At 46.5% G+C, this 25,808-nt stretch overlaps 2 protein-coding genes across 3 annotated transcripts in view; both read right to left on the reverse strand.

Annotated features, from left to right (window-relative positions):
• On the reverse strand, positions 1–4,181 carry LOC136368833 (GATOR1 complex protein DEPDC5-like). Of its 2 annotated transcripts, none has more exons than XM_066331247.1 (4): positions 3,767–4,181; positions 2,712–2,772; positions 1,508–1,613; positions 1–817 (listed from the first exon to the last, which is right to left on the reverse strand). In XM_066331247.1, exons 2-4 carry the CDS (start codon positions 2,741–2,743, stop codon positions 473–475), a joined length of 483 nt encoding a protein of 160 aa, XP_066187344.1. In that variant the 5' UTR covers positions 2,744–2,772; positions 3,767–4,181; the 3' UTR covers positions 1–472. The 2 variants fall into 2 exon arrangements, with proteins under 2 accessions (XP_066187344.1, XP_066187345.1); XM_066331248.1 differs by having other exon boundaries at positions 1–768; positions 1,531–1,613; positions 3,767–3,974.
• Positions 4,182–4,767: 586 nt separating this feature from the next.
• Positions 4,768–25,808, reverse strand: part of DEPDC5 (DEP domain containing 5, GATOR1 subcomplex subunit) — a 36,454-nt gene continuing 15,413 nt past the window's right edge. Inside the window, 18 exon segments of the mRNA XM_066331245.1 lie at positions 4,768–4,951; positions 4,953–5,043; positions 8,879–9,103; positions 9,419–9,527; positions 10,349–10,481; positions 10,894–10,971; positions 11,733–11,884; positions 13,457–13,519; positions 16,233–16,341; positions 16,690–16,823; positions 17,590–17,809; positions 18,620–18,787; positions 18,950–19,067; positions 19,448–19,608; positions 20,691–20,847; positions 22,180–22,245; positions 25,209–25,306; positions 25,672–25,807. Coding sequence (XP_066187342.1) covers positions 4,798–4,951; positions 4,953–5,043; positions 8,879–9,103; positions 9,419–9,527; positions 10,349–10,481; positions 10,894–10,971; positions 11,733–11,884; positions 13,457–13,519; positions 16,233–16,341; positions 16,690–16,823; positions 17,590–17,809; positions 18,620–18,787; positions 18,950–19,067; positions 19,448–19,608; positions 20,691–20,847; positions 22,180–22,245; positions 25,209–25,306; positions 25,672–25,807 — 2,372 coding nt within the window. The 3' untranslated portion in view covers positions 4,768–4,797.

Consider the following 25,808-nt stretch of genomic DNA (forward strand, 5'->3'; position numbering starts at 1 on the left):
TTTATTTTGTGCATTTTACTTATTTACATGTATGAAAATTTAACAAGCATCTCTCACATCTTATCTTACATATTCACACAACCAGGTACACCTGGGAAGGGGAAGGGCAGGCTGCTGCCGGGCACATCAGGTGCCAACCGATCATTTCCAGCGACCGGAGGCTGATACCATTACACTGTGCTCAACCCAACCGCCCTTGAAAACCATTTGCACTCTCCCTCCTTTACCTCTGCTCTAACTGAAGTTTTGGCAAGCAAGGACTTTAGCTACTTGAAACCAAGCTGAGGTCAGGTGATAGATACTGGCAAGCCAAGAGCTTAAAACCTTTTTTTCCAAGCACTTAATCAAATTCTGTTGAATATCAACAGCAATATTGCTCAGGTCAATATGAATCCAACAGAGAGACTCTTCACTTCTACTCCCTTGCCACAAGGTAAAGCTTCTAGCTGTCTCCCTAAGAGATACAAGTGCTTCACGGAGCACTAGCATGCATCTTGTCCAGACAGTCAGTCCAGAACATGAGGAGCCGGCTGTCCTTGTTCCAGCAGAAGTCTGTGAAGTCTTTCAGCAGGCGGTCTGCGAACTTCTCGTCGCCGGTGGCGCTGGAGCGCCAGGTTTTGGTCAGCATGGTGTTGTAGGCCCAGTTGTAGCCGATGCGCTCCTCACAGAACAAGTTCTGGCTGCTGGAGCTGGTGGAGTTGCGGCGGCGCCGCTGCTGCCCGCTGGAGAACTTGCGCTTGGAATAGGGCAGCTGCAGAAACACGGTCCCTGCAGGAAACAGACAGCACCTCAGGCTCAGGCAGCCCTCACTGAGCCGCTACAGCCTGAATGAAACTGGCCTGAAATGGAAAGTTTCATTTAATTGCCTTCTAGCAAGAGAAAATGGGATTTTCCCCTCTTTTCCCCATTGGCTCTTAGGTGCTACTTCTTCCTCTATCCTTCCCCGGGAGGGGCTGCACTTTGTCTGCTTTCTCTTACAAGCACAGAATGAAGCAAAGATGTAGGCTCTGATCCATCTTGCTAACTTCCCATCTATTTCCATCCTCTTCTGCAATTTTCCAAACACTGCCTTCCTGTTACAGTTCTCACATCTCAGCAAGTGGACCCTAAATGCTTGATCTGTCTCCCACACAGTGTATGGGTAGAGATTCATCTACAGCAGACCTCAAGCACAACAACAGAGACTCGTCCCAACACCTTTCCCTCCTTCCAGCTTCTAGGTACACATTTATTTACATTGACCTTGGAATAAGCTCTGCCTTATTGTTTAAAATTTCTTCATCTTCTGGAAAGAAAAGTTTCACAGCCTCTGTAAAGCAACATTTCAAACACCATTTATTAGCAGCAACACTCCGTGTTTTTCATACTGCCCCCTCCAGTTTTCTGCTTTGTGTTCTCTGACACCACTGTCATCTGGTTCACGACAGAACAGCACCAACATCACTGACACAAAACACAAACCACATGTAAATGGTTCTCTTGTTTGTAATAACCTCCTCTTTGCCACAGAGCCTCCCAAATATTCCTCACCTGTGACATGGATATACTGGGGCTTGTTTTCTGCAGGGAAGTTGAATGCAGAGGCTGAATATTTATCTTGTACAAATCCAAATCTGAAGAAATAGAAACAAGAGGAATTAAAAAAGAAAACAAAAAGATAAAAAGAGCCACTCCAGGTAGGATTCCTCAGCCAAAGGCAGGGGCACCAGAGGAAATCTTTCCACTATCCCTTTTTTACAGTCTGAAGGCAAAAGGAAAAGGGATGAAGAGAGCTGAGCCTCTCCAAATTCTCTGCCCCTGCCAGACAGTGTGAAAGTGTGTCACCCCACACTGCTCAGGCCTGTCACCCCACACTGCTCCCTGTCCTAATTCCAGCTGGAAACAAGAGCAGCACCCCCAAGCAGCCTCTGACAAAATGGGGCAGCTGCACACGAGGGAGGGAAGAGCAATAGTCCAGACAGACGTTCCCTGGGCATGTTTCAAGCTGCACCATTATTTTTTCATGATGTGCAATGTTCCATGCAGAACTTCAAGCAGCTTATCTGGCAGTTCTCTGCTGTTTGTAGGATACTTGTCCTCTCCTGCTTTCTAAACTAATGAAAGATGATTTCCAAGCTAAAGTCCATTACAAAAGGCAGCCCTCTCTGTCATGAAAAAACCCTGGCAGCAACACCATGAAAGAAACTGGCAGCTCAGTCACACAAAGGGATAAGGCTAGATAGTGTCCAAAGCTTCCAACAATTCCCTCTTAAATTGGGCCCAACCTCCTCAGTACAGCTCCTGCCCCAGTCTCCTGCCTGTTGTCAATCATCAGGTGTCATCCAGTTCAAGACTGTGCTAAATACACAAGAAGGAAATAACTGTCCCTTCTCAGGAAAATCTATTTGTTTTTTATTTAGTCTCTCTGCTTGTAACTTAGAATAAGGCACTTTCCAAAGGCAAGGCCCTCCCCAGGAGGAGAGGCTGGTTCCTAAGGAGTGACTGAAAGAGCACACAGCTGCCCCTTGCCCCCAGAGCAGCACCCCGGGGCGTGCAGGCTGTGTCTAAGTGTGTAAAAGTGTGTAAAGCACACATGTCTAAGTGTGTAAAGCAGACTGCAGAGAGGCAGACAGCACAGAACCCAATGACTCAGGAGTGACTGCTCAGCTGAACATCCCACGTTATCCAGGGAGACAGGAACTGTTTGGTCACCCACTGCACTGCAGACATACCTGTGTGCTATTGCTTCCTGCAGCAGATGCATTCGGTCCCAGTATGTTTCTGGTTCAAAGCCTGAAAGAAACAAAAAGGTAACAAGTATCCAGTAAAGTTACTTTATTCCTTTCCTTTTGAAGACTTCCGTTTCCCTCAGGAGGCCTCTGCGCACTCTTTCTTTCCCCAGCCACTTCTTTCAGTCCCATTTTTTTTGTCAGCTGTCTCTTAGAGATGTGTCTTGTACACTCCAGTAGCAGACTCATCCATGAATTTATTATTTGTGTCTCTTGAGATGAAGGAGAAGAACTAAAAGGGGGAAGGAAGAAGGGGGCTGCTGTGTATCACAAGAGTGCTCTGAAAATATTTAATTCAGTCAGTTGGGCTATGGTGATCTCACAGCATATGGATTTGTCACATTCATTGTTCACTGAGTCAAGGGTTAATGAAAATATCATATTTACTATTTTAAAACAGAACCTTTTGCTAATTGTCCCTTCTCATGATGCAATTTTGCTTTCCTCTGCTGGGGACAGTTCTCTGATCTTGGGGTTCCACCTGAGGTTTACCACAAGAGGCTCACTGAAAAGGGCGAGGTCACATTGCAGAAAAGGAGATTGCAGTTTCTGGTGCTTAATCTCATGTGCAAACACTGTAACCATTAAAGTAACCATAGCAACAACAAAAGAAGGATGGCAGTGGTGAAAACCCAACCTTAGGGAGAGGGAGAATAAACAAACACAGCATAGAAATGCAGAGCAGCTGTGGGTCTACCAGCAAAACAGACAAGAGTCTGTCCAACACAACAGCTACTGGGTATGGGCTCTGTGAGGGTGTCCAGGGCAAGCACCACTGGAGCCCACCCTCCTGTGTGCTGGTGCTCCCTGCTGCCCACAAGCAGCCTCCCAGCACAGCTTCTCCTGCAGCACCTCCTCCCTGAGGGCTGCTGACCTGTAAAACAGCTCCTGCAGCCACCCAGGGCTGGCTGGTAAAGGAGCTTCTTTACATCAGCTACAGGCCAACAGCGACCTGTTTGTACAGTGTCCTGAGGGGTAAAAGGAAGTGCATTTCTTACCATCAAACAAATGCTCACTGCCCTCCTTCAGCAAGCAGCTGACGTTGAGTGGGATGAAGAGCTGAGCTCGAAGGGGGTCCCCATACAGGTAACTGGGCAAAGCAAAGGGGCCCTCCAGGACTGGGACCAGCAGGAACCCACAGGAGGTGGCTTTCCGGTGCCAGCCCTGAACCTGAGAAGAAATTCAAACAATGAATCACGGCACACATGGCAGCTGACGAGGGGCACTTATGAGCAAAAGAGCAACTCATTTCCCAAGAATAGATCAGACATGCTCAATTCTCCACAGGCTCAGCATGGCAGGCACACCAACGTCCTTGCAAGCAAAGCAGTACAAGTACAAGACATCAAGCTTTCCTTTTTCTGAAGTGCCCATCAATCAGAAAGCACTTTAAATTGGACTTTTTCAGGAACTGATTCAGCCTCTTATCACCAGTGGCTAAACACTTCTGCTTTACTGGAACAGTGCAATTGATTTTAAATAAAAGCAAAACCAACTGCCTAGTGCTGTCTGGCTGGGTGGGGTAAAACCTGGTGTTCAATAATTCGAGTTTTACAGAAGCTACATTAGGGAACCAAAAAATCTAAAAATGAAATCTAAAAATTAATCTAAAAATTAAAAAGTGACGTTGTCAATTCAGAAAAGTGACATGTTTTCAGCAAGTTAAGAAAACCCTAAAACATTCCAGAACACATTGCTTGGAAAAGCTCTGTTATGAAAGCAATTCCACTGAGATTTAAAGTTTGAAGGTTTGGGGATAGAAGGAACGTAATGTGAAACAGATTTTTTTCCAAAGACCTGGCTCAGGGTTTGAAATTTGCCTAAGGGGAACTTAAATTTATCACCTTGACCTGTGCTGATCTCTGCATACTGTGATAAAACCCACTGGAAGCAGAACACACTCCTGCAGACAGAATGACTATAGATGGTGTGATAAATGCTGACCAGATGCATCAACACTAACAACCCCAGGAAAATTACTTATGAAATAAAGGCAGAAGCAAACCACTGTGTCTCTCCCTAAGACTTCCTAACACAATGTCCCCAGTCGTCCAAGGGATACAGGGCCAGACAGGCATTCTGTGGCTGTCCAGAACGCCAGGATCTCACCATCAAAAAGAACAGCTGCAGTCACTGCCATCCAGTGTAACTTGATTTCAAAGGCAGCGTTCAGGGAGAAGTTCGTGGTAATAGCAGCTGCACCACTCCAGGCGGTCCGTGCGGTTGTTCACATCCACGTCCAGCGTCACCGTCCGCTGCTCGGGCACCGTGGCGGCTGGGCAGCCAAGGGACACGGGCGTTCAGAAGGGGCATTGCAGGGAAGGTGGCAGACAGGGGGAAGGGAACAGAAGAACCAAGGTAAGACATTTGAAATGAATTTGTCCTCCCATTCCTCCCCAGGTATTTTTGGGCTAGCAGAATAGTCCCAGAATGCCGCTCATCCAGATGGCAAAAGACAAAAATCCTGAATTATTTCTCATGTCAGGGGTATGTGCTACAGAATCACCTCCCCAAGCAGACAAAAGACATTTCAGCTGCAATAAGGAGAGAGAACCAAGAACCCAGCAGTTAATCAAACAGGCAAATGGTGCCATAATTAAGCATGGCTAGAAAACACCAGCCTCTTCACGCCCAAAACATTCCAAATATTCCTCTATGCCTCCACCAGAAATCACAACAGGGTGCTGTTCCACGGGGCAGGAGCATTCCAGGACTTTCCACAGCTAAAGGAGATTAGAAATTAAACTTCTTGTTTCTTTAGTCTCTTATCAATATCCCACATTACCGCATTGTTGAAAGTGCACATCCAACACTTTCTGTAAAAGCACCGAGAGTCAGCCAAGACATGCAGCAGCATTCTGACCACTGCAACAGCTCCTAGAGCTTTGCAGTAAGGGCTGGAATGGTGCCCAAGATGCAGCTCCCTTTGTGCCCCACACCCCAGCACACTGGTGACAGAAACCCTCAGGTATCAGGCAGGAGAGGGAGAGAAGCACAGCAGTGGAAGTGACCTGGCTGGTGTCACACGAGGACTGTAAGGGGGACAGAACCCACATCTCCTCACTTGGAGACCAAAGTCCTGCTGTGAAACACAGCATCACTTTCAACTTTTCAGACAACTACATAATTTCACATTTCTGTAATGTTAAAAATTGACAGAAAACAATGGGCTGCAAAGGCTCCTACTGGAAAACTTCTGCCCTTTTTATTATTGCATGCATGAGAGATGGGTGTTGTTATCTCTTGCTGAAGTAGATGTGCACCCCTTTATAGGGTCAGCTTTTAAATTATCTTATAATTTGATGACTTGATGGTATTTAAAAAAAATTTAAATCCTTCCTCAAGGTAGATGGAAAGTTCCCACTTTCACTTCTACTGCAAGTTACCTGGAGGCACTTTCAAGGTTATAAGGAAATCCTTTACATTGCTATTACTGCAGCATGGAACATGAAAAATAAAAACACAACAAAATGAAAGAACATCACCCAGTTTTGCTTCATAAATAAGACCCACTTCTGTCTTTGGGAAACGTGTAATTTGCAATTTCTGAGTTGATCTGGTATTGTTAGACCAACATAGAGAGTTTCTTTTGCTGGCTCCCTTGAATATTGTGAATACAATACTTGTGGTGAGGAGGTTATGGTGCCAAATTTGTAACAAAGTGTGTTGGAAAACAACATCCTGGAAGCTATGAAACCAAAGCAGCTCACTCAGGTAGGTGTTGGTCATTAGCCAAGGGGTCAGTGATAACACCACAGCCCAGTGTGCCCAAACTAGCACACTGTGAAGAATGAGCTCCCTGCTCCCTTAGACTGTTGCTTTTCCCAGAGAGTGCAGACTCCCTGTCAGGGCTGGGCTGTCTCTCTCTGCCTTGTCTGCAGCCACAGTTCACAGGCAAAGCCAGAGGAACCCAGCCCAACAGGTGAGCTAATCAAAAATACATTCAACACTGATGAGAAATGTCCACCTGTCTGAAATCAGAAGCTTCTGACCAAAACCAGCTTATTTGAATAAAATATACTCTGGCTTCCATAAGTCAGACTTTAAGAGGACTCACCTGCTTCCCAATTGTCTTCTACTATTGAGTATTTAACTAATGATTTACTAAGCAAATCGGAGAGGAGCAGGCAGGTTATTCTCCAGTCACAGACTCCACTACATACATGACTACAGTTGCTAGTGCATGCACTGCTACAAATCAAAGGGACAAGATTAGCTGTACCACAGGTCAGACTTCCACTGGGAAGGGAAAGGGGACAGTCACTGGGCAAGTGATGGGGAAATTGGGAGGGATAAAGATTTGAGAGATACACGGAGCTTGTTCCAGAGCTCCCAATGCTTGCATGCAATTTATGTCACAGCCTGACATTTAGGGAAGGTGGGGAGGGAGAAGAAATAAAAACCACAACCTAATCAAGACCAAGAGAGGACAAATGAAGTCACGTGGACCAGGGGTCATCTGGGTTTAGTAAAGCTCTTTACCTCAGATGAACTGCTGAAGTTTTTTTGGAATACTGTTTAAGAGAAACAGCACAGAAGCATCATTTAAACCAGTTCTTTTGTAAGAAAAAAACTTCCACACTCAATTTTTCTGCAAGAAACTATAATTCCTGGAAAATCCAGACTACCTGAGTGCAATCTGAAGGCATTTATCACTCATTCAAGGCTGCAAATTAGTTAAACAGTAAAATGGACATAATCCCAGCTGAAGGGGAAAGGAGAGCTACACAGGTGTGTAACACCCACATGCTGCAGGAATACACTCTTCCCTGGCTGGTGTTAAATGAAAGGTGAGGGGGACACTGAGGCACACTTCTATTCATCCCCAAGGGTGCAGGGCTGCTGAGTCTCAGTCTTCTCGCTCACAGCAGAGCAGACAGAGGGACGGGAACTGGTTTTCTCAGGCTAAACAGTGAGTAAGAGAGCAAACCATGAAGAGGATCTGGCCCCAGTGCCTCCAGTCTCCACAGAACTTGCATGCCAGCCTATGCTCAGGCTTCAGCTCTGGCCAGGCACTGAGCTAATGAGGCTGGACACCAGCCAAGGCAACAGATTTACTCGTGTGACAGGGAAATAACCTGCATATGTTGACTTCAGGGAATTAACCATTAGTTCAGACTTCCTATCCTTAATGCTTTCCCATTTCTGGTGCTGTTCCTCTTCAACAAGGCTCTCAGAAATACTCAAGGCTTACCTGTGACTTCAGGTTTAAGAGATACTACACCAGGAGTAAGGCATGTCTTCTCAGAAGGTTAAATATACACAACAAGAGAAGAGCAAAATTTTTCTTTTTATCCTTAATTGCTAGTCCTTTAACAGATGCATCTAAATAAACCTGAAGTTGCAGTTCCATAGCAATGATTTTTCTTTTAACAAGGAAAGAAGAACAAAAGCAAGTGACTCAGGCTTGGCCTGGATATGCAACAAGAAGCTGACAAAGCAACAGGGTCAGTCACGCAGCCAGTGTGTTTCATGGGCTGTTAGAGGCAGTCAGTGTCACTCTCCACACATCAGAGAACACTGGATACTGATGGGATCTTGCCCAGCAGCAAGATCTTCCTACTGCTTCCTTACCACAGGGATCATCTCAGCTGGGCTTCACAGACTTATTACTGTAATGAGTCTGGCTCAGATTAGCTAAAAGCTTCCAGCACATCACAGAAAACGTCTACCAGGTCTGGACCCCACTGTGATGAGGTGGATTTGCCCCTAGGAAGCAATTAGATATGCAATTTTAAGAACAGTTGGCTCTTTTGCTGTTGTCACAACTTATCCCTCCATAGTCCTTACAGGTTGTGAAGAACCTCTCTGGATTTTCAAGGAGACAAAGTATCTCTCTTTCCTAAATTCCAGAGGTTCAGGAAGAAGGAATATTTTAAGAAATATTTTTTATGGTATTCCAGCACTTCTGAAGTAAAAATTTTCCTGCCCAGCCAATGAAACACCTCCAGCATATGAGAACAAGTCCACATGCAAGACACTGTAAGGCCAGCATGAAATTTGCAGCTTTACTGCTGGTCCACGTGAGATCATACCCTTGGCTGGCTGCTCTTCCCCTTTCAAACTATCCCCTGGAACTTCCCCAGCTGTCACCTGTGCTGTGCATCTACCTAAGAGTGCAGCTGCCTGGCTCCGTCCTCCGAAACTGCGGCTAAAGGAACTGTGCCTACTTGCATAGGAGGCGGGGCGGCTGGGCAGCCAGGGCAGCAAGAACGCCGGGATCTCCGAGTGCAGGAGCTCTTCTGCCACAAAGGCCACCTCAAACCATTTCCTCTGGAAGGCTGAGAAGTCGTCCATGGCAGCTGTGTGCCACATGGCAGGCTGCTGCAGCCCCACTGCGCAAGGGGAAGGGCAAGGCTAGTTAGAAACGAGGCTCAGAAAAGTAGTTCTTGATGAAAAGAGGCAGGATAAAAATTATTTTATGTTTTCTTCTATTCCTTTTTTTTTTTCCTTAACTAGATTACTTTATGTTTTCTGCTATTCCTTTATTTCCCCCCTAACTAAAAAGGCCGAATTTCTCAGACTCTGTTGAGATCAGTGGTTTTGGTTGCTCCAAAATGCATTCCTGCTGCAGCACCCCTAAGAATCAAGATCACCCCAGTGATTAGGCAAAGGGATAGTGAGAAAAATCTTGCAATAACAATGCTGACCTCGGTCTGGTTCTTTGTCCACAACGATCTTGTAAAAATAAAAGCCATAAATAAAGGTTCGTAAAGCTTCTCCAGATGCATGGACAATAAGCTGCTCTTCTAACATTTTCTGAACAAGAAAAAGAACAGAGCAAACATGATAAAAAAGAAATCACATTTCCAGTTACATAAAAGGTTGCTAGAGAACATTAGGAAGTAATTTTCTTTTCCTTGACATCTTTTTGTCCAGATATGTGCCTAACAAGAATACCAAAGAGTTATCTCTTGATAGTCAGTAAATGTAGCAATTTCTTATCTCCCTAAGAAATTACATTTGACCTTTCCACAGATGTCTGTCTTCCTCCCATACCCTGCTCTGATTTCATAGACGGATTTATAGAAGGTAAGAGTTTGGAAACATTCTAAGTTCTCTGTTAATTGATATGGGATCTCAGCAGAGGAATGAACTCCAGAACATCTCCAACCTTCTGCCCCTGACACAGTTCAATACAGAAAAATCCCTTGATGAAGACAAGCAGTGTTCCTGCATAAAGTGTGTCTGCTTCAGCATCTGTAACAGAAAGGTCATATACTGGTTTTATTACAACTTTAGTGACTAATTATCAAAGGAAAACCACATCACAGTCTAGTGCCTCAATTCCAACACAATGCAAAGTACTTGGTTAATATCAGCTAATTGCAGGTTATAAACAGAACCATCATTGCGTAAGTAGAAAAAAATACATATTACTAAAGAATATATTGCCGTTTTGTGACAGGGAATCAAAAAAATCATCATCATCTCACATTCTCAGCACTGCTTTCAATACTCATCCATGAGAAGATTTTAAGAAATAAGAGGAATTATTTTTATGCTTTGCTCTAAACTTTACTTTCTTCACAGGGTGAGGCATTTCTGGCTCTCCATATGCTCCTGGATAGTTTCCTTACCTGCATTATGTCAATGGCCATGGCCTGGGTGTGCACCCCTTCCACGTTATTGACCAGCCAGTGCACCACCTCTGCACTGATGAAGCAGTAGGGGGAGAGGCCCTTCTGTTCAGAGAGCAGCTGGATCCCTGTGCTGGAGCACAGCAACACGTGTTAACACAGGCTGATCGAGGGCTCTTTTAGGTAACAGAGACAGCAATCACTGCTGGGGGAGGACAGAATACAGGACAAGAGATGCACAGGGCTCCTGGAGTGATGTCTCATTGGCTTTTGGGAATAAGATGAAGAGCTGACACTGACAGCACTTTAATGACTTACTGGGAATTCTTGATTTGACAAGGTTCTGGGACTATAATAATTCAAGTCTGTGCTCATATCTCAATTTCTATAAAATTCCTTATTAGAGAGTCTGGAACTGAATAACAAAAGGAAGTTTAAAACACTTCAACAGTTGACATGGGGCTCTCCTTTGAGTGACTCCACTTCTCATGTCCTCTTGATAAACATCTCATCAGATGGTAAGCACATTTATATTAAAAACTTACGTGGGGTGTTTCATGGCTTCAAGGATCTCAACCAAAGTGGAGGAGGAAGTCAGAGCACTTGTGGAACACTGCTGAGAGCTGGGCAGTAAACAGAAGGACGTTCAAAAATCAAGGAAGCTGCCAGATTGGTTCAAATATGTACATTCAAGAAAACTGCCCTCACTTCACAACAATGACTTTGCCACATTTATTTGCTGTTTCATCTCAAGAAGGGCAACTAAAAGCATCAGATGAGTATTTCCCCCCTAAAGTCACCAGGACATTGCTACATGAACCCAATGCACAATATCTCACATCCAGCTGTACTCAGCAGCAATTGAGAGCAAACATTTTTGAAGCTGGCTAATTCTCTTTTTACTGTAATATACAACCACAGGAAAGAGGTGCTAATGAAATTTATTTTCAACATTGCTTCCTGGTGTCTTGCTTCCAGGTTAGAACCTCTTTGATTTCATCAACCTACTCAATCCAATCAGACCTGCAGGCTCCCACCCCTTGCCGAAGCAGACAGAAGATGTCAATTCAAAGCCTGGCTTCCTACTAGCAGATTTCAGAAATGGCATTTCTTCATTTCTTAAAGAATGAAGCCCTTCTTGTGGGTGGAGGAATCAGACCTTGTGTTCATTTAATTCTGAAAAACTGGGTTGCAGGGCTTATTTTACTACCACTCTCTCTGCACGTGGAAATGCTGCAGTGAGGTCTTGTGACAAGTGCCTGCTCGTGCTGACAGGCACAGCACAGCCTGTTCCCAGGCTCCTGTTTAAGTGCCCATTCCCTGACACTAGAAAGGGGCTGGAATTGAGGAGCTCTGCAGCAGGGCACTGCTGTGCCTTCCCTACCTGCCCTCTGCAGCAGCTGCCGTGCTGTATCCTGGCTCTGCAGCATTCTGGGTGCTCCCCAGGGCCTGGGTGCTGCCCCTGTCAGGGCCCTGCCCCGTGGGTAGCAAGGTGCTGCCATCTGAGGTTGCAGGAACTGATTGATCAATAGAGACCTGGGAGGAGTAAACACAGCAATATCTCCATGAAACTCATCATGTAATCCATTCCCCATCTTCTCCCCTCCCCACACCAGCCCTGCCTCAGCCCAAGTTAGTCAACAACAAGCAATACTCTAAGGAAGCACAAGCATATGCAGAAGGGATAAATAGAGTCGTCTTCTGTCATCACTACAGAGCTCCTGACAAACAACAAATTCAGACCCAAATAAGGATGAGGATCACCAACCCAGTAACAATTGCATTGAGAAAACTACTGGTAAACCACAACACCAGTCCAAACCTGACATTTTCAACCCAAGGGAATAACTCTGATTATAAGCACACAATAGACAGAACAGAACACTTTATCACTGTGGGAAGGTAGTAAGCAAAAATAAGCAAAAAAAGCAAATATAGTTTCAAGTTTAACTCTCAAAAATATGCATACGAATTCAAGTTTCATAATGCCCCAAAAAAAAAAAAATCAGCTCATCTTCTTCCCTCCCTTCTCAGGGCAGTATGAGAAGGCTGGTTGACACCCACCCACACCTATGTCGCCAAGACAACAGGAACACTTTCCTCCCGCAGGAACACTCACACTATTCCAATGGTAGACTGAATAGTTCACCACATTAACATAAAATCATTTCAGAAAGAGCATGAATGCTGCAGGATTCAGCTAAGTACAGGCTGTAATTGCCATCTGTCATTAACACGTATGGTTTAGTAAAGGCACATTACATAAAAGCTGGAGGGGTGGGGGAGAGAACACGAACGGCAGAGTAACTCTAACTCAGGCTGGTGTAAATATGGGGGCTGCTCTGCCGTGATGAATCCACAGCACATACACAGCTAAAAATCACAAAGCTGGGAGCTTGACTTAGGTCTGACAGCCAAGAGTCCTTTATTTACACCATTTCTCACATCCCAAAAATCTCTAATGGCAGATGTCCCTTCTTGGGCAGCCAAAACCAGCAGATGCTTCAGGGTCAGCTCTACAGTGTCCAGAGCCAGCAAAAGCCTTTCTCCCTCCTCAGGGCTCACTTCAAGCAGCAGCATTTCCTATGTGTTACTGCTAATTCCTAACTGGTGTTAAGTGGACCAATGACTCCTGTCACAAGGACTCTTTAAACCAAGATGATACTATATATTTTCAGCCTCAGTTGTTCAGGAATCCAAAGACACGATTTGACTTGGGTATCTCCAGAGTCACGTGTCAATCAAACAGCACAGAGGAAATTTAGCCAAGAACCAGACAAGTGAGCTGTTGCCATTTTGTTCAGTGAGGGAAGATGGAAAACAAGCACTTACTGAAAAACAGAAAGAGCAGCTTTAGTAGTTGACAAGACAGTGCTGTAAAGGACAGTGAGACAGGGCACATGAACATCCAAAACACGGCACAAACAGTCAATGGTGGAAAAAATGGTTGCATCTGCCACTTTGTCCTGCCAATGCTGTACATCTCACTCTCAATGAGAGTTATCTGGAAACTAACACAGATTTCCAGTGTGACAAGCCCAGGACACAAATGCTGTCCATCACATTGAAATAAAAGCCAGAGATGACAACAACCCATTCCAAACTAACCTGGGAGTAGAAGGTTGAAGCTGTGCGTGGGCTGCGAACAAAGTCCATAAAGAAGGCCCCATCCTGAAGGCATCAGAGGAAGTAGGCCCATTAATGGCAACAGCAACAGGAACAAGGAGTTGAAGAAAAGCAAATACAAGGTTGTGCAAGTATGAAATGACCACAGAGAGAAAGTATGAGGAGAATGCAAATCCCAGACCCGGAAGGGCAGATGCAGCAGAATGCACAGCATCAGGAATTACTCACACATACACCTTTACTTTCTCTCTCTGTAACAAGACATTGCTCTTTCTGGGCACAGATGCTTTCCCAAAATTTTGAAACCCACACTGATCAGAAGCCAATTGAAACTACAGCCTTCCCTCCATACTTCAAAGGAGTAAGTCTTGAGCTCTGAAGTATGGGGGCTTCCATCCCAAATAAAACACTGAAATACAGAAACCACAGGTGTAATGACAAATATCCAAAGGAGGACAGGGTTTTTTTCTAATCTGTTAGACATTCAAACAATAAAGAGGGAGAGGCAAAGGAGCTCTTTTCAGGAAGTGTCCTCTTCCTCATAAATGCAGGTCTGGTATAGTGCAAAGGAAAGAGAAGAAAAGCTCATCACAAAGATCCTTCCAACACTGTGTTTAATACTTCATGCAAAATTAAACAGACACTGCCTGTGCTGTGTTCCTGCCTCCTTACAAACCCCAGTGAATTTATCCCCAGCTGCTATTCAAAGATGTGTCAAGATTCTCTTATCACATAAGACAATGCAGTGGAACTCATCTAGATTTTCATTCCCTATTTGCAATTCTTTATTCTGTTCCCTTGGCAAAATATTTTTGTCTAGCCTGCAGTTAAGGTGATGCTTACCTTGGTACATGCATATCAAACATTTTCTGGAAAGAATCAATGCCAGGGTTACACGACTGGCAATTTACATAGTGCAAAAGCAGAGCCAGGAGCCCTGGATCCATAAGGACAAAGACTCCCCCAACAGATCACGGATCCAGTGAACTCACTGAGTAAAACCACACTTCAGCCCAGTAACTGGCTGGAGTGAATTGGCAATTCTACTCTGAAACAAAGGAAAGTGAAGCCAGTGGCTCAGATTTGGTCTGGAATAACTCGAGCATTGAAGAGCATCCTAGAAAAGCACTTGCTCCCTTGGCTGCTGGCAGAGCTCACAGCTGTGATAATTTGTCAGTTCTCTGGCTGCAAGTGTGTGGAAAGCCAGACCTCCCTGTGCTGAGGAGCCCTGCAGGGGCTGTGACACAAGGCACACGCTGCTGACTGCTGCCTGCCCACTGGCATCTTTCCAACAGGCATGAGCCATCAATTAGAAGATTCCAACTGCTTATCTCCCAGTCCCTGTGTGTAAATATTTACAGGAGTGTTTACTGCTGCAGCATGAAAGGCTTTCAGTCGATAACACACTCTTCCAGAGTCTCCAGTCAGCCTTCCAGAGAGGCTTTGAACATTACTTTTAACATTACTCACAATGGCATTTTCTGGTAGCACAAAGTCTGCTCATTTGGTCCCACAGCACACTCCTGTGCCACTGCTAGGGAAGCCCACTCTGCCTTTCCCCCACCCTGCCACACAAAACTGGACACAACATTCTTCCCTCCTGTATCTCATACGGAATCTTCACCAGTTCTGCTGGCAGAAAGGGACATTTAAGATTCCTGTATTTAAAGAGAGAAGCTGACTTTTCAAAATGGTAGAAGAGAAGCATGCAAAGCCTGAATTATGATGGGGAAGTCTGCACACAGGCCTCAAGTCAGTTTGAGCCCCTACTGTCCCCAGGCCTAGCAGATCCTGCTCCAGACTCATCTGTGCTCTCCAAACACTAATACTACAGTAAGTGTTTAGTACTAAGATGATCATAGTTACCCTACCACTTCAACTTTCAATATCTAGGTCTCCAGGATAACACAATACTTGCCCCTGGTGGTGGCACGAAACAGTGGATGTAGAAACATTAGATGCTTAGAGAAAAAAAGGTGAGAGAAATGGCTGATAGAGGTGAATCTGAGAAGTTTTTCTTTGCAGTATTTGAACTGTTAAAACCAAAGACAAGTCACATTTAAGTCCTCTATCTTTATTCAGTTTCTTGTTACTTCTGTTGAAAGACCTTCATGTCAGAACACAGAAAAATAATCAAATATTTCTGGTTGGACTTGGAGGCAGAGTTCCTGCTCTCCTAGGTCTCACAGGACAGGTGACAGAAAGGCTGAGGGACAGCAGTCTTTTCTTTAAGTGTCTCAAGAGAGCTCCAGGAAGATCACTTTCTCCAGCCTGGAGTCCAGCCAGTGAAGGAATGACATCTAAATCACTTCTCAGGAACACACCCCCTCCTCTAAACAGAGGCAAGAGACTCAAGTTCCTGCTGTTAAAATCCCACTCTGTGTTCACACAGTCACAATCTAGAGCCTGAATTTGCTCTCCAAGCCTGCACACAGCTACAGCACTGTACTGCTACACCCAACAGTCAAGCCATGACTGAAATGAAATGTGCTACCAGCAGAGGAAATGCACTAATTGCAAACAGCACTTAGATCAGCAAAATGCTGAGATGGCATCCCAGGGATTCCACATCATTGTCACACTCACAGAACTGAATTCCTCTGCCCTTGCACACAAAGGCCTGTACAGGAGCAGCCTTTACTGGATTAGAGAGTAAGATGTGGCACGACGGAGCCAAGTGCTCAGAGAAATAACCTTTGATTATTTGAGGAATTCTTATGTAGAAACAGCAGCTAAAGGAAGCCCAGGAAGCCCTTACCTTCCGAGGGCTGTCCATGTAGGTGGGTGTGATGGCAATGTTCCCACTCTCTGAAGGCTGGCCAGAGCTCTTCCCAGAAAGCATGGCTGCTTGCTGCTCCCCCAGGGTCCTGAGAGAAAAGGAAGGAATGCAGAGTTTATACAAACATACTTTGTGTCAGCTTCCCTCCAAAGGCAACTGTTGCAGGGGGGTAATGCTGTATTTTCAGATACTTGCTTTCCCACACACTGATGCACTGATCCAACATTCCCTAAGTACCTTTTACCCTCACAGACAACATGGACCCTTGAATTCAGTTTTATTATGTATGTGTAATACCAATTTAGCATTAAAAATATTAATCTCTGATGTATTTAACACAACATGTGGCAAAGTTCCCCAAATGTGCTTCAGCCAGCCCAGGAGCAATATGCAGGAAGGATGTTCTAGGATCTTCACACAGCCTGCAGAGACTCACTTCTGACTGGCTTCCATCTGCAGCAGAGCTGACAGTGCTGAGGTTCCTTTTTTCCCAATGGGAGGCCCAGACTGCTCCAGAGAGTGAGTGGGAATTGGACCAGCCATCTGCAAGCCTTTCATGGCAGACCCTTTCTAACAAAGAAAAAATGGAAGCACACTTAGTCAAGCTAGGCTTAACTAGCAAGCAAGAACACAACACCTCATGTCAGCAGGGCTTTATCAAGCACACTTCAAAAAGGGAGTCAGATAATTGGTACACAAGAATTGGAATAGTGTCCTGTGTGGATGTTATTCTGAAAATAAAATGTATGCTATTCTAGAAAATTTGCTTCAAAGTAAATTACCCCATTTACTGTAAGAATGGGAACAAGATTTAATACACATCAGCCAGTTTCTCTTCAGCCTCTTGAAACTACTGTTTACCAAAAAATTCACTCACAGGTTTCTCTTTTCCCAATCCTCCTGAATCTGCAGCACAGAACCAATCCAGGTTAACCCAGAAGTGACCAGCTCAGCTAGCTCAGGCCCCTCTGGCTGGACTGTCTGCATCACAAGGCAGAGTGGTGCACCCAGGCTAAGCCCTCCTGCAGAGAGGAGGCATCAGGCTCGTGGGTAAGAGCAGACTGGCCACGGTGTACAACAGAGCAGGGCCAAGACAGCGCAGGAGTGCCTCCAGAACCGTCCTGAGCCTAGCTCCAGCCACAGCAGCACGGGATGCTCATCCCAGGGCAATTTCCCTCAAGCTGTTGTTCCCAGCGTTTCACAGTGTGGAAGCTGACACAGCACGGGGCTCAGCAGTGTCCTCTGGGGATGGATTACAGGGACACAGCCTGCCTGGCCGGGCTCACTAACGCCTCATCAGCGGCTCGGGTGACAGCCAGCCTCCGCGGGGACTCACTCGGATCATTCGATCGGAGCGGTGGCGGCGGCGGATGCGGTTCAAGCCCTCCACGAAGCGGATGAAGCCGTCGAGGAGCTGCCACTCCTCCTCGTCCGAGCGGGGCTTGTCGCCGTACACGTCGCAGTGCGCCTCCCCCTCCATGATGCGCTTGGTGGCGCTGATGCAGGCGGGCAGCAGCAGGAACCGCGTCCTCCAGAACTTCAGCGACTCGATCAGGCTGCGGGAATGTGGCAGGCAGGACAGGGTTCAGCACTCGGCTGGGAAGGGTTTGCCGGAATTTCAAGTATGAATCTACCTGCTGCACATCTCAGCGAGTGCAGAGACCACACGTGCAAAGGCATGGTCAGCAGTTTGAATATCGCTGGCAACAAGGCCATCCTCAGAGTAATTGTCACACAGAGATAGGCTTTCTTTTCTGTAAAAGATAGGCCCCAAAAGCTTTTTCTCTAAAAATATGCAAGCAATAAGGAATTTTCAAGGTGCATATTAGCGTAGGCAGTATTTTGACTGAGTCCTGAAAAGGAAAGATGATAAAGACTGGTTGTGTGGAGAGAAGATATCAAAAAAGCTACTGATACTAGTGGAGACATTCCACATTTCTGGTAAGCACTTGCTCCACAGCTTAGGAGTAGGACTGCAGTCAAGCCCAGCACTCAAGCAAACCTGCAACAGCTTCAAAATAAATGGAAGATTTGAGTCAGATCCAGAAACCAGTAAGAAGCCAAGAAAAGCATCTGTGTGGTATGAAATGCCATCTTTTTTCCTCTGCTAGAAATGCAAAGAAATAAGAAGTTCATGGTGAATTTTGAGATCAGGAGTCTGTATCAAAGGTCAGATAATGCAGCAGCAGCACAGAGCAAGGTTCCCACAAGGCAAGAGCTGCTGGGAGCTGACAGTGAAAGCAGGCCAGATATTCTCCCTGGAGTACTGAGCATTCCTGGGTTGAACTCGATGATGAAATTTTAGGTCATAAAGTAAAAGAGGCAATTAGGACACAGAACAGTCTGGATGGAAAAGGAGCTCTCACCTGAAATCCTCTGAGCCAGCAGAGCAGATATACTGATCCAAGTAATTCCACTTGTACTCTTCTAGTCTCTCATGGGAAAATTCTACCCAGCAAGAGACAAATTCAGAGTCAGAGTGTGAGGGGCACAAGCTGTAGGTGTAGTTTATCTGAGCAGATTCATATGGATACCTAAAAGATCAAACGCAAGCATTCATCTCAGTATTACTGATACTGGTGCTTCTCTTTCTTCTACTAAAAAGAAAGAGTGTGTTCTTTCAAGCAAGCACAGAGCTGGAGAAGAAGGTTCATCTGAACACTGACAGCAAACTGCTCAAGCAGAGAGATACTCACTTTGGCAGGTAGCGAGTCACAGTAATTATTTTGTCTTTTAAGGTGACTTTGTGGAAAGTACGGCCCATGCTCAGCCAGTATTGATCCTCTTCCTCAGGCCTATTTCTTGACACAAGACCTAGTTGTAAAAAGCAAAACTCTTTCAGCTTACTGCAGTACTCAGAACTTTAGCAACAAACTGTGCCTATGGAAAGAGACTCCAGAACTGGAGTCCAGAAGTGGGCTCCTGAACTCAGTACAAGGTAAAATCCATCCTTCAGGCCACATTTTTAGGGACCAGCTGCACAGGGAGTCTTTTGCTCTTACAGTTAAGATTCGCTGATAACATAAGCAAAGAAGAGCACTTGGGATTTATACACCACCCTGTCAGAACTTCCCTGGGCAGAACAACCAAAGAACAGCCAACAAAGTGTTGAGCAACTGGTGGATGTGCCTAACTGGAGGTTGCTGGGACTGGCAGGAGGACAGAGAAGAGCCTGGCTTGCCCAGGTGACTCACCTCTGCTGTAGAGGGGGCTGCTGCTGAGCGGGGGTGGCACGGCCGGGGCAGGCTTCTGCGGTTTGGGCTGCACGATGATCTGATAGCCTTGCATGAGACGCTGGCAAATAAACTCCTCAAACACCTGCTGGGCTGTCATCTGCACTCCTTCCTCATCCCTCCTGAACACAAAGGTTAAGCAGACTAGAATAAGGAAGCTGAGACCACACAGCTCTTCTTAGCTCTGCTCTGGAGCCCCATGCCTGGGAACACCTGCCTGTAGGAGCAGGAGGGAAAAGGGGCACCTTTTGACACAGGGCAATTAACTGGCTGGCAATATTTACTGCTGCCTTTGAAAGAACTTTGGCAACTAGCAACAAATTTGCCCACAGCAGTTGTGAAACAATAAACCCCCCGAAGATGACACTTTCAGCACTTTGCAGGCAGCCTCAGTGCAGTTTGTACACGTTCAGGAGAGCTCAGAATGCCAATGGGCAGCAATGCTCCAGCCTCTTCCACAGAGGGAAGTGGAGAGCAGGGAGGGATTAGAGGACAGATCCATCACAGGGCAACTCCTGCTCTGAACTTTGCCTTCCTACTGACATTTCTTCCAGGTGTTTCTTCATTAATCCTATCACTTCCTATGTGTTTCAGTCACCCTGATTAACACTTTTGTTTTGTTGCCATAAAGCAGCAATACGAGCAGGTCTTTTGATGTCTTACAAGTTATGGAAAGACTGAACAAAGTTTAAGATAATGAGACTGCTTCATTAAAAAGAAAAATCAAACTAATTCTACTAAAGAATAGTTACAAGAGACCTCCAAGAAAGCAGAGAAGTTCTATTTGTCCAACTAACATGGTTTTTCAACAAGATTCTTTAAACTATATGTCCTTTAGAGTGAGGATAAGTATCTCAAATACTGTGTCCACATGCATTTGCTCACTTAGTGTTTCCAAAACACTTGCTAGAAAGTAGATTAACAGAGATGATATCTTGAAGTTGAATATTTTGATCAAAACAACAGAAAAAAGACATAAAAATTTGGATCCAAGCAATTTCTAACAAAAAAAAAATCTATGGAGCACACCATAGGTGGGAACATCAGAAAAAGTCCAAAGCTATCACCGGAGAAAAAAGAAAACCATAATAATTGTGCTGCTCTGTTAGCAATCCAACATCATTCACTTGTACAGACTGCAGTGATCCTCTTCCATCACCTGCTCCTTAAGCACAGGGCTGTAGAGAGGAGGTGCTGGCCAAACCTGTCAATGTCAGCCTCTGGCAGCAGGTCGTAGCAGCCCTCGGTGTAATCGTTCTGCAGGCTCTGGCGGTCGGGGAAGTAATCCGTGGTGAGAGGGAGGCAGGCTGGGGTAGTGAGGGATTTCCAGTCCACTCCCACTGTACAACAGAAGCCTGGCACTATGGGGGGAGCAGACAGCGTCAGAACTGCCTCGTCGTGTCATGGGGGCACACAAGGGGGGCACGGGGGGTCACCCATGGAAAAACAGGGTGCGGAGCAGGATGAAAGTGCACCAGGAGGAGAGTTAACGAGAATGAGAAACAAGAAACAGGGTCGGCGTAAAGTGAACGGGGAGAAAAAGGGGTGTGGAATGGGAAGGGAAAAAGAAAAGAGGATGAGAAGAAGGGAGGGAGAGAAAGAGACAGAGTTTGTTAAACAATGCAGTGCACATGCTGATTCAATCCCATCATGCAAAAGGCATTCAAAGTTAATACATTTAATTTCCTCTCGATTGAAAGCTAGAGCTGACATAGCCACTGCTCTTCCAAAATTACAGCAAGTCAGGTGCAGTTACTGATTATTAATAAACAGATCAACATTCCAAGTCTGAACAAGAAAATCAGACCAGTTCTGCATCCTAGATAACTGTAGAAGGAGCTGGAGAGGAGGAGAGAAAGAATGACAGACCAGCCTCTTTCTGGAATAGCACAACAGCAGAAAAGGAAGTATTTCCACAGTTATAAAAACAGAAGATCTACCCAGAGGGGTGGGAAGACCAGAAAAATAGTAACTTGGAAAGCAATCTTTTCCCACACCCTTTCCTAGAGTTATGCTGCAGTTTTGAAATTACAGGGATGTAAAACTAGACATTAAAAAGGTAAAGCTAACTAGATTATACCAAGTCATCAGCTCACCACTGCATTACATTCTGACCCAATTCAAACAATCTCTATCACCTACTGATGCTTAACTTCTTGTCATAGAGATCCCACAGACAAATATATTTTACTATAAAAGTGTTAACACCAACAGTGAGAACACTGCTCAAGAAAGCAATACAGGACAGGCTGCTACAAAGAAAAAGCTTTCTTAAGCAGTGACACACTTGTTTCTCTAGGAAGTGAAGGCAAATATTTCTCAGTAAACGGTACCAAATTCAGAAACTGACTGTACTGATTCTACTTCAACAAACTTGTACCAAACAAACTTCTCATACTGAGAGGCAGATACAAGTTTTTTTTGCATAATAGTGTCTGGTAAGGAAAGAATTTCAGCTGTAACACAACAAACAGCTTCACATGTTCTTAAGAGCTACAGAACTGCAATCACAGTGAGACAGCACAGGCAGATCCTGCAAATTACTGGAGGCCAAAATAAACCCCTGCCAAAAGCCAAGGAGGCTCCTCAGTTTCTTGCCTACCACCTCCTGATGCCTCTATATATGTACATGCCCTTTCCCTCCCCATCTTCCCACCTATGCAAACTCTCTTCCAAACCTTTCTCCTGCTTACTTGGATCTGGAGAATTAGAGACAGCATCTTCCAAGGAATCCTTGTTCTGAGTTTTGAGGTTCACCCCTACAAGAAAGAAATGTGTTTTATTTTAAGCAACTATGCACTTCTCTTGAATTTCAAATAAAGAGAAATCATAAGAGTGATGATGTTTTAAGATACAGAATTTCTCTGCATGGAACATCTCAGGGTTCTGCACAGCAGAAAAAACCACTAAGCCAATTAATGAGGAAAAAATACATCTTTGATCAAATTTGAACATCTCACTAGAAGTGCTCAGTGGCTAAAAACCAAACAAAACCCTCCTCCCTAAAACGGTGAAACATCCTGAAAAGTAGATGCCATAAACTCCTATAAACAAGCTGGCGTGGCACATGAGAGAAAAAGAGCTGCTAAGGAGACAAGAAAAACTGCTGCCTTCAAAGCCACTTATCAAAATAAAAATTTCAGCAAGCCTCCAAGCATTTAAAAGGAACTATTATTTAAAACTAGCTGAGGTAGATTAACCCAGGAAACTGCTACCAACGCCGAGAAAGGGTGGATATCTGCTCCGTGGTGATGGCAGTAACCCACAGAAGAGCTGGCTCGGAGTGGCATTCACCTTTCACCAGCTCCTCCTGCCATCTGCCATCCACACCGGGAACTGCAACGGGATTCACTTGTCTGAGCTACCACCTCCATCTGCGGGGCAAGAGCGACAACACCCCGAGCCCCAAGGGAAATGGATGGCATCAGTTTGCACTCTGAAGCCCGTGGTGCACCAAACCATGCTGCTGGCAGCAGAGGTGAACCACACTCCATAAGAAACCGCATTTTTGGAAATTAAAAAAAAACACAACTCCTCCCCCAAACTGCTTCATTTCATAGGTGACTCAAAGCATAAGGGAGAACTCTGAGTCCAGTCACTAAGTACCCAGTGTGGCCCCTATAGACAGGTGAGGGCCTACAGACACAAAGAGATTCTGTAAAACCCAAGCAATGTTTATTGCCAGGGCATGCTCTGCATTTACACTGTGCTAACTGCACCCAGCTGAAATGCAGCTCAGCAATTGCAAAACCAAACAGAGCCTATCTGGAAGCCAGAAAATACTAAAAATGTAAAGCAAGAAAATCAAATGTAATCAGATTAAATTCACAAAAGAAAACAACAGAAAATAATTTTTATGTGAATACAAGATGAGGCACAAGAAAATTAAGTCTGCTAACTTTTTTATGGCTCTACAAAGTATACGGGAAAACAAAATTGTCTTAATCCAATGCAATTCTGAAGGGCAATTTTATTATTAAAAAAATCTTTAAATTGGTTTTGAGAAAAGAACCTAAGTCTTGAATGCTGTAGCCCTAAAGCTCAACTTTTTTCCATGGGCCTAGCTAATATGCATAGCCACAAAAGTAGAGGGTAGGTCACAAAAAACAGACAACACAGCAGAATGCTTAGCATGGCATGTTGTTCCATTTACAGGGCTGAAAAGAAATGTTGAGAATTTCCACTAATTCAGGTGTCTGGGTAAGTTCAGGAAGATAGAGCTAATCTTCAAGTGAAAGTGCAGACACACCTTCTCTCTAAAGGATAACAGCTCAAGGCAACCCAAACAAGGAAAAAAAAAAGGCTTCTGAACAACAGTGCATATTTAGTTATTTTTGGTGTCTGAACATCACTGCTTTGTTATTATGGAACTCAGTTACTGCCTGAGAGCTTATTATCAGTAAACAATGAGCATCTTTCCATAATATGCCTTATATAAGACACACATAGAGAAGTAGATACATTATACAAAACCAAACTAAAACCAACAAAACAACCCAAAGAACTACCATCCACAAGAAGTCCAAGTGCCCTAAGAGGTCTGTGTTTTCCCATTCCTGATTCTCTCGGTTCTTTGCAGTGCTTGTCCCCACCCCGTGCTGAGCCCTGCCCCATCCCCCGGGCCCGTTCCCGTACCTGCCCCATCCCCGGCCCGATCCCGTACCTGCCCCATCCCCCGGGCCCGGCCCGTTCCCGTACCTGCCCCATCCCCGGGCCCGTTCCCGTACCTGCCCCATCCCCATTCCCGTTCCCGTACCTGCCCCATCCCCGGGCCCGTTCCCGTACCTGCCCCATCCCCCGGCCCGTTCCCGTACCTGCCCCATCCCCATTCCCGTTCCCGTACCTGCCCCATCCCCGGGCCCGTTCCCGTACCTGCCCCATCCCCGGGCCCGTTCCCGTACCTGCCCCATCCCCCGGCCCGATCCCGTACCTGCCCCATCCCCCGGCCCGATCCCGTACCTGCCCCATCCCCGGGCCCGTTCCCGTACCTGCCCCATCCCCGGGCCCGTTCCCGTACCTGCCCCATCCCCGGGCCCGTTCCCGTACCTGCCCCATCCCCGGGCCCGTTCCCGTACCTGCCCCATCCCCGGGCCCGTTCCCGTACCTGCCCCATCCCCGGGCCCGTTCCCGTACCTGCCCCATCCCCGGGCCCGTTCCCGTACCTGCCCCATCCCCGGGCCCGTTCCCGTACCTGCCCCATCCCCATTCCCGTTCCCGTACCTGCCCCATCCCCGGGCCCGTTCCCGTACCTGCCCCATCCCCCGGCCCGATCCCGTACCTGCCCCATCCCCCGGCCCGATCCCGTACCTGCCCCATCCCCGGGCCCGTTCCCGTACCTGCCCCATCCCCGGGCCCGTTCCCGTACCTGCCCCATCCCCGGGCCCGTTCCCGTACCTGCCCCATCCCCGGGCCCGTTCCCGTACCTGCCCCATCCCCGGGCCCGTTCCCGTACCTGCCCCATCCCCCGGCCCGTTCCCGTACCTGCCCCATCCCCGGGCCCGTTCCCGTACCTGCCCCATCCCCCGGCCCGTTCCCGTACCTGCCCCATCCCCCGGCCCGGCCCGTTCCCGTACCTGCCCCGGGCCCGGCCCGGCCCGTTCCCGTACCTGCCCCATCCCCGGGCCCGTTCCCGTACCTGCCCCATCCCCATTCCCGTTCCCGTACCTGCCCCATCCCCCGGCCCGTTCCCGTACCTGCCCCATCCCCCGGCCCGTGCCCGTACCTGCCCCGGGGCCGGCCCCCGGCCCGTGCCCGTACTCCTCCGCCCCGCCGAAACTCAGGAAGGAGCCGCCGTCCCCTGGGTGCCGAGAGCTGACGTGTCTGCAGAGAAACAAAGCAGACTGTTTTGTACAACCTTCCCCACTCGGGCCATCGCTGCTGTTAGAAAATGTTACAGGCCCTCAGGCCCTCTGCCTCAGCTGAGGTGGAACGAAGCTCTCCCCTCACTGATGTTGGCAGCGATGGGAGGGCATGAGGGCAGCACAGAAAAGGCTGTGACAGCATTGCATATCTGTCCATACTGTATGTTCTTTGCCTCCAGCAATAACCAAAGCACTGCCTTTACAGGACAGCAAAGAACCAGCTACTCACATCCCCTCTGGAGACAAATACAGCTTCGCTGGTTATCTCCAGATTCGATTTCATGGTCCATAAACCCAACACTGAAGACTGAGCAAATGGCTCACCTGCCAGTTGCCTCATGGTAAGCCAGCTCCAGCAGCTCCGCAGAGGAATGTGTCAAATCCTGCTGCCCACTGCCCTGCATTTCTGCCATGTTCTGGCGGGTTTGATGGTGGATCTGGATGGCTTCTCCTGAGGGACC

Source organism: Sylvia atricapilla, chromosome 17 (genome assembly GCF_009819655.1).
Source record: "Sylvia atricapilla isolate bSylAtr1 chromosome 17, bSylAtr1.pri, whole genome shotgun sequence".
In the NCBI taxonomy this organism is placed as follows: Eukaryota; Metazoa; Chordata; class Aves; order Passeriformes; family Sylviidae; genus Sylvia; species Sylvia atricapilla.

What these genes read in the sequence shown, in the direction of transcription:
- LOC136368833 (XM_066331247.1), bottom strand. Translation starts at nt 2,743, where the DNA reads ATGCATCTGCTGCAGGAAGCAATAGCACACAG. An exon ending in CAGGAAGCAATAGCACACAG is followed by an intron (nt 1,614 to 2,711) that starts GTATGTCTGCAG and finishes CTATTTCTTCAG; the next exon opens with ATTTGGATTTGTACAAGATA. An exon ending in AGGAATATTTGGGAGGCTCT is followed by an intron (nt 818 to 1,507) that starts GTGGCAAAGAGG and finishes TTCAGGCTGTAG; the next exon opens with CGGCTCAGTGAGGGCTGCCT.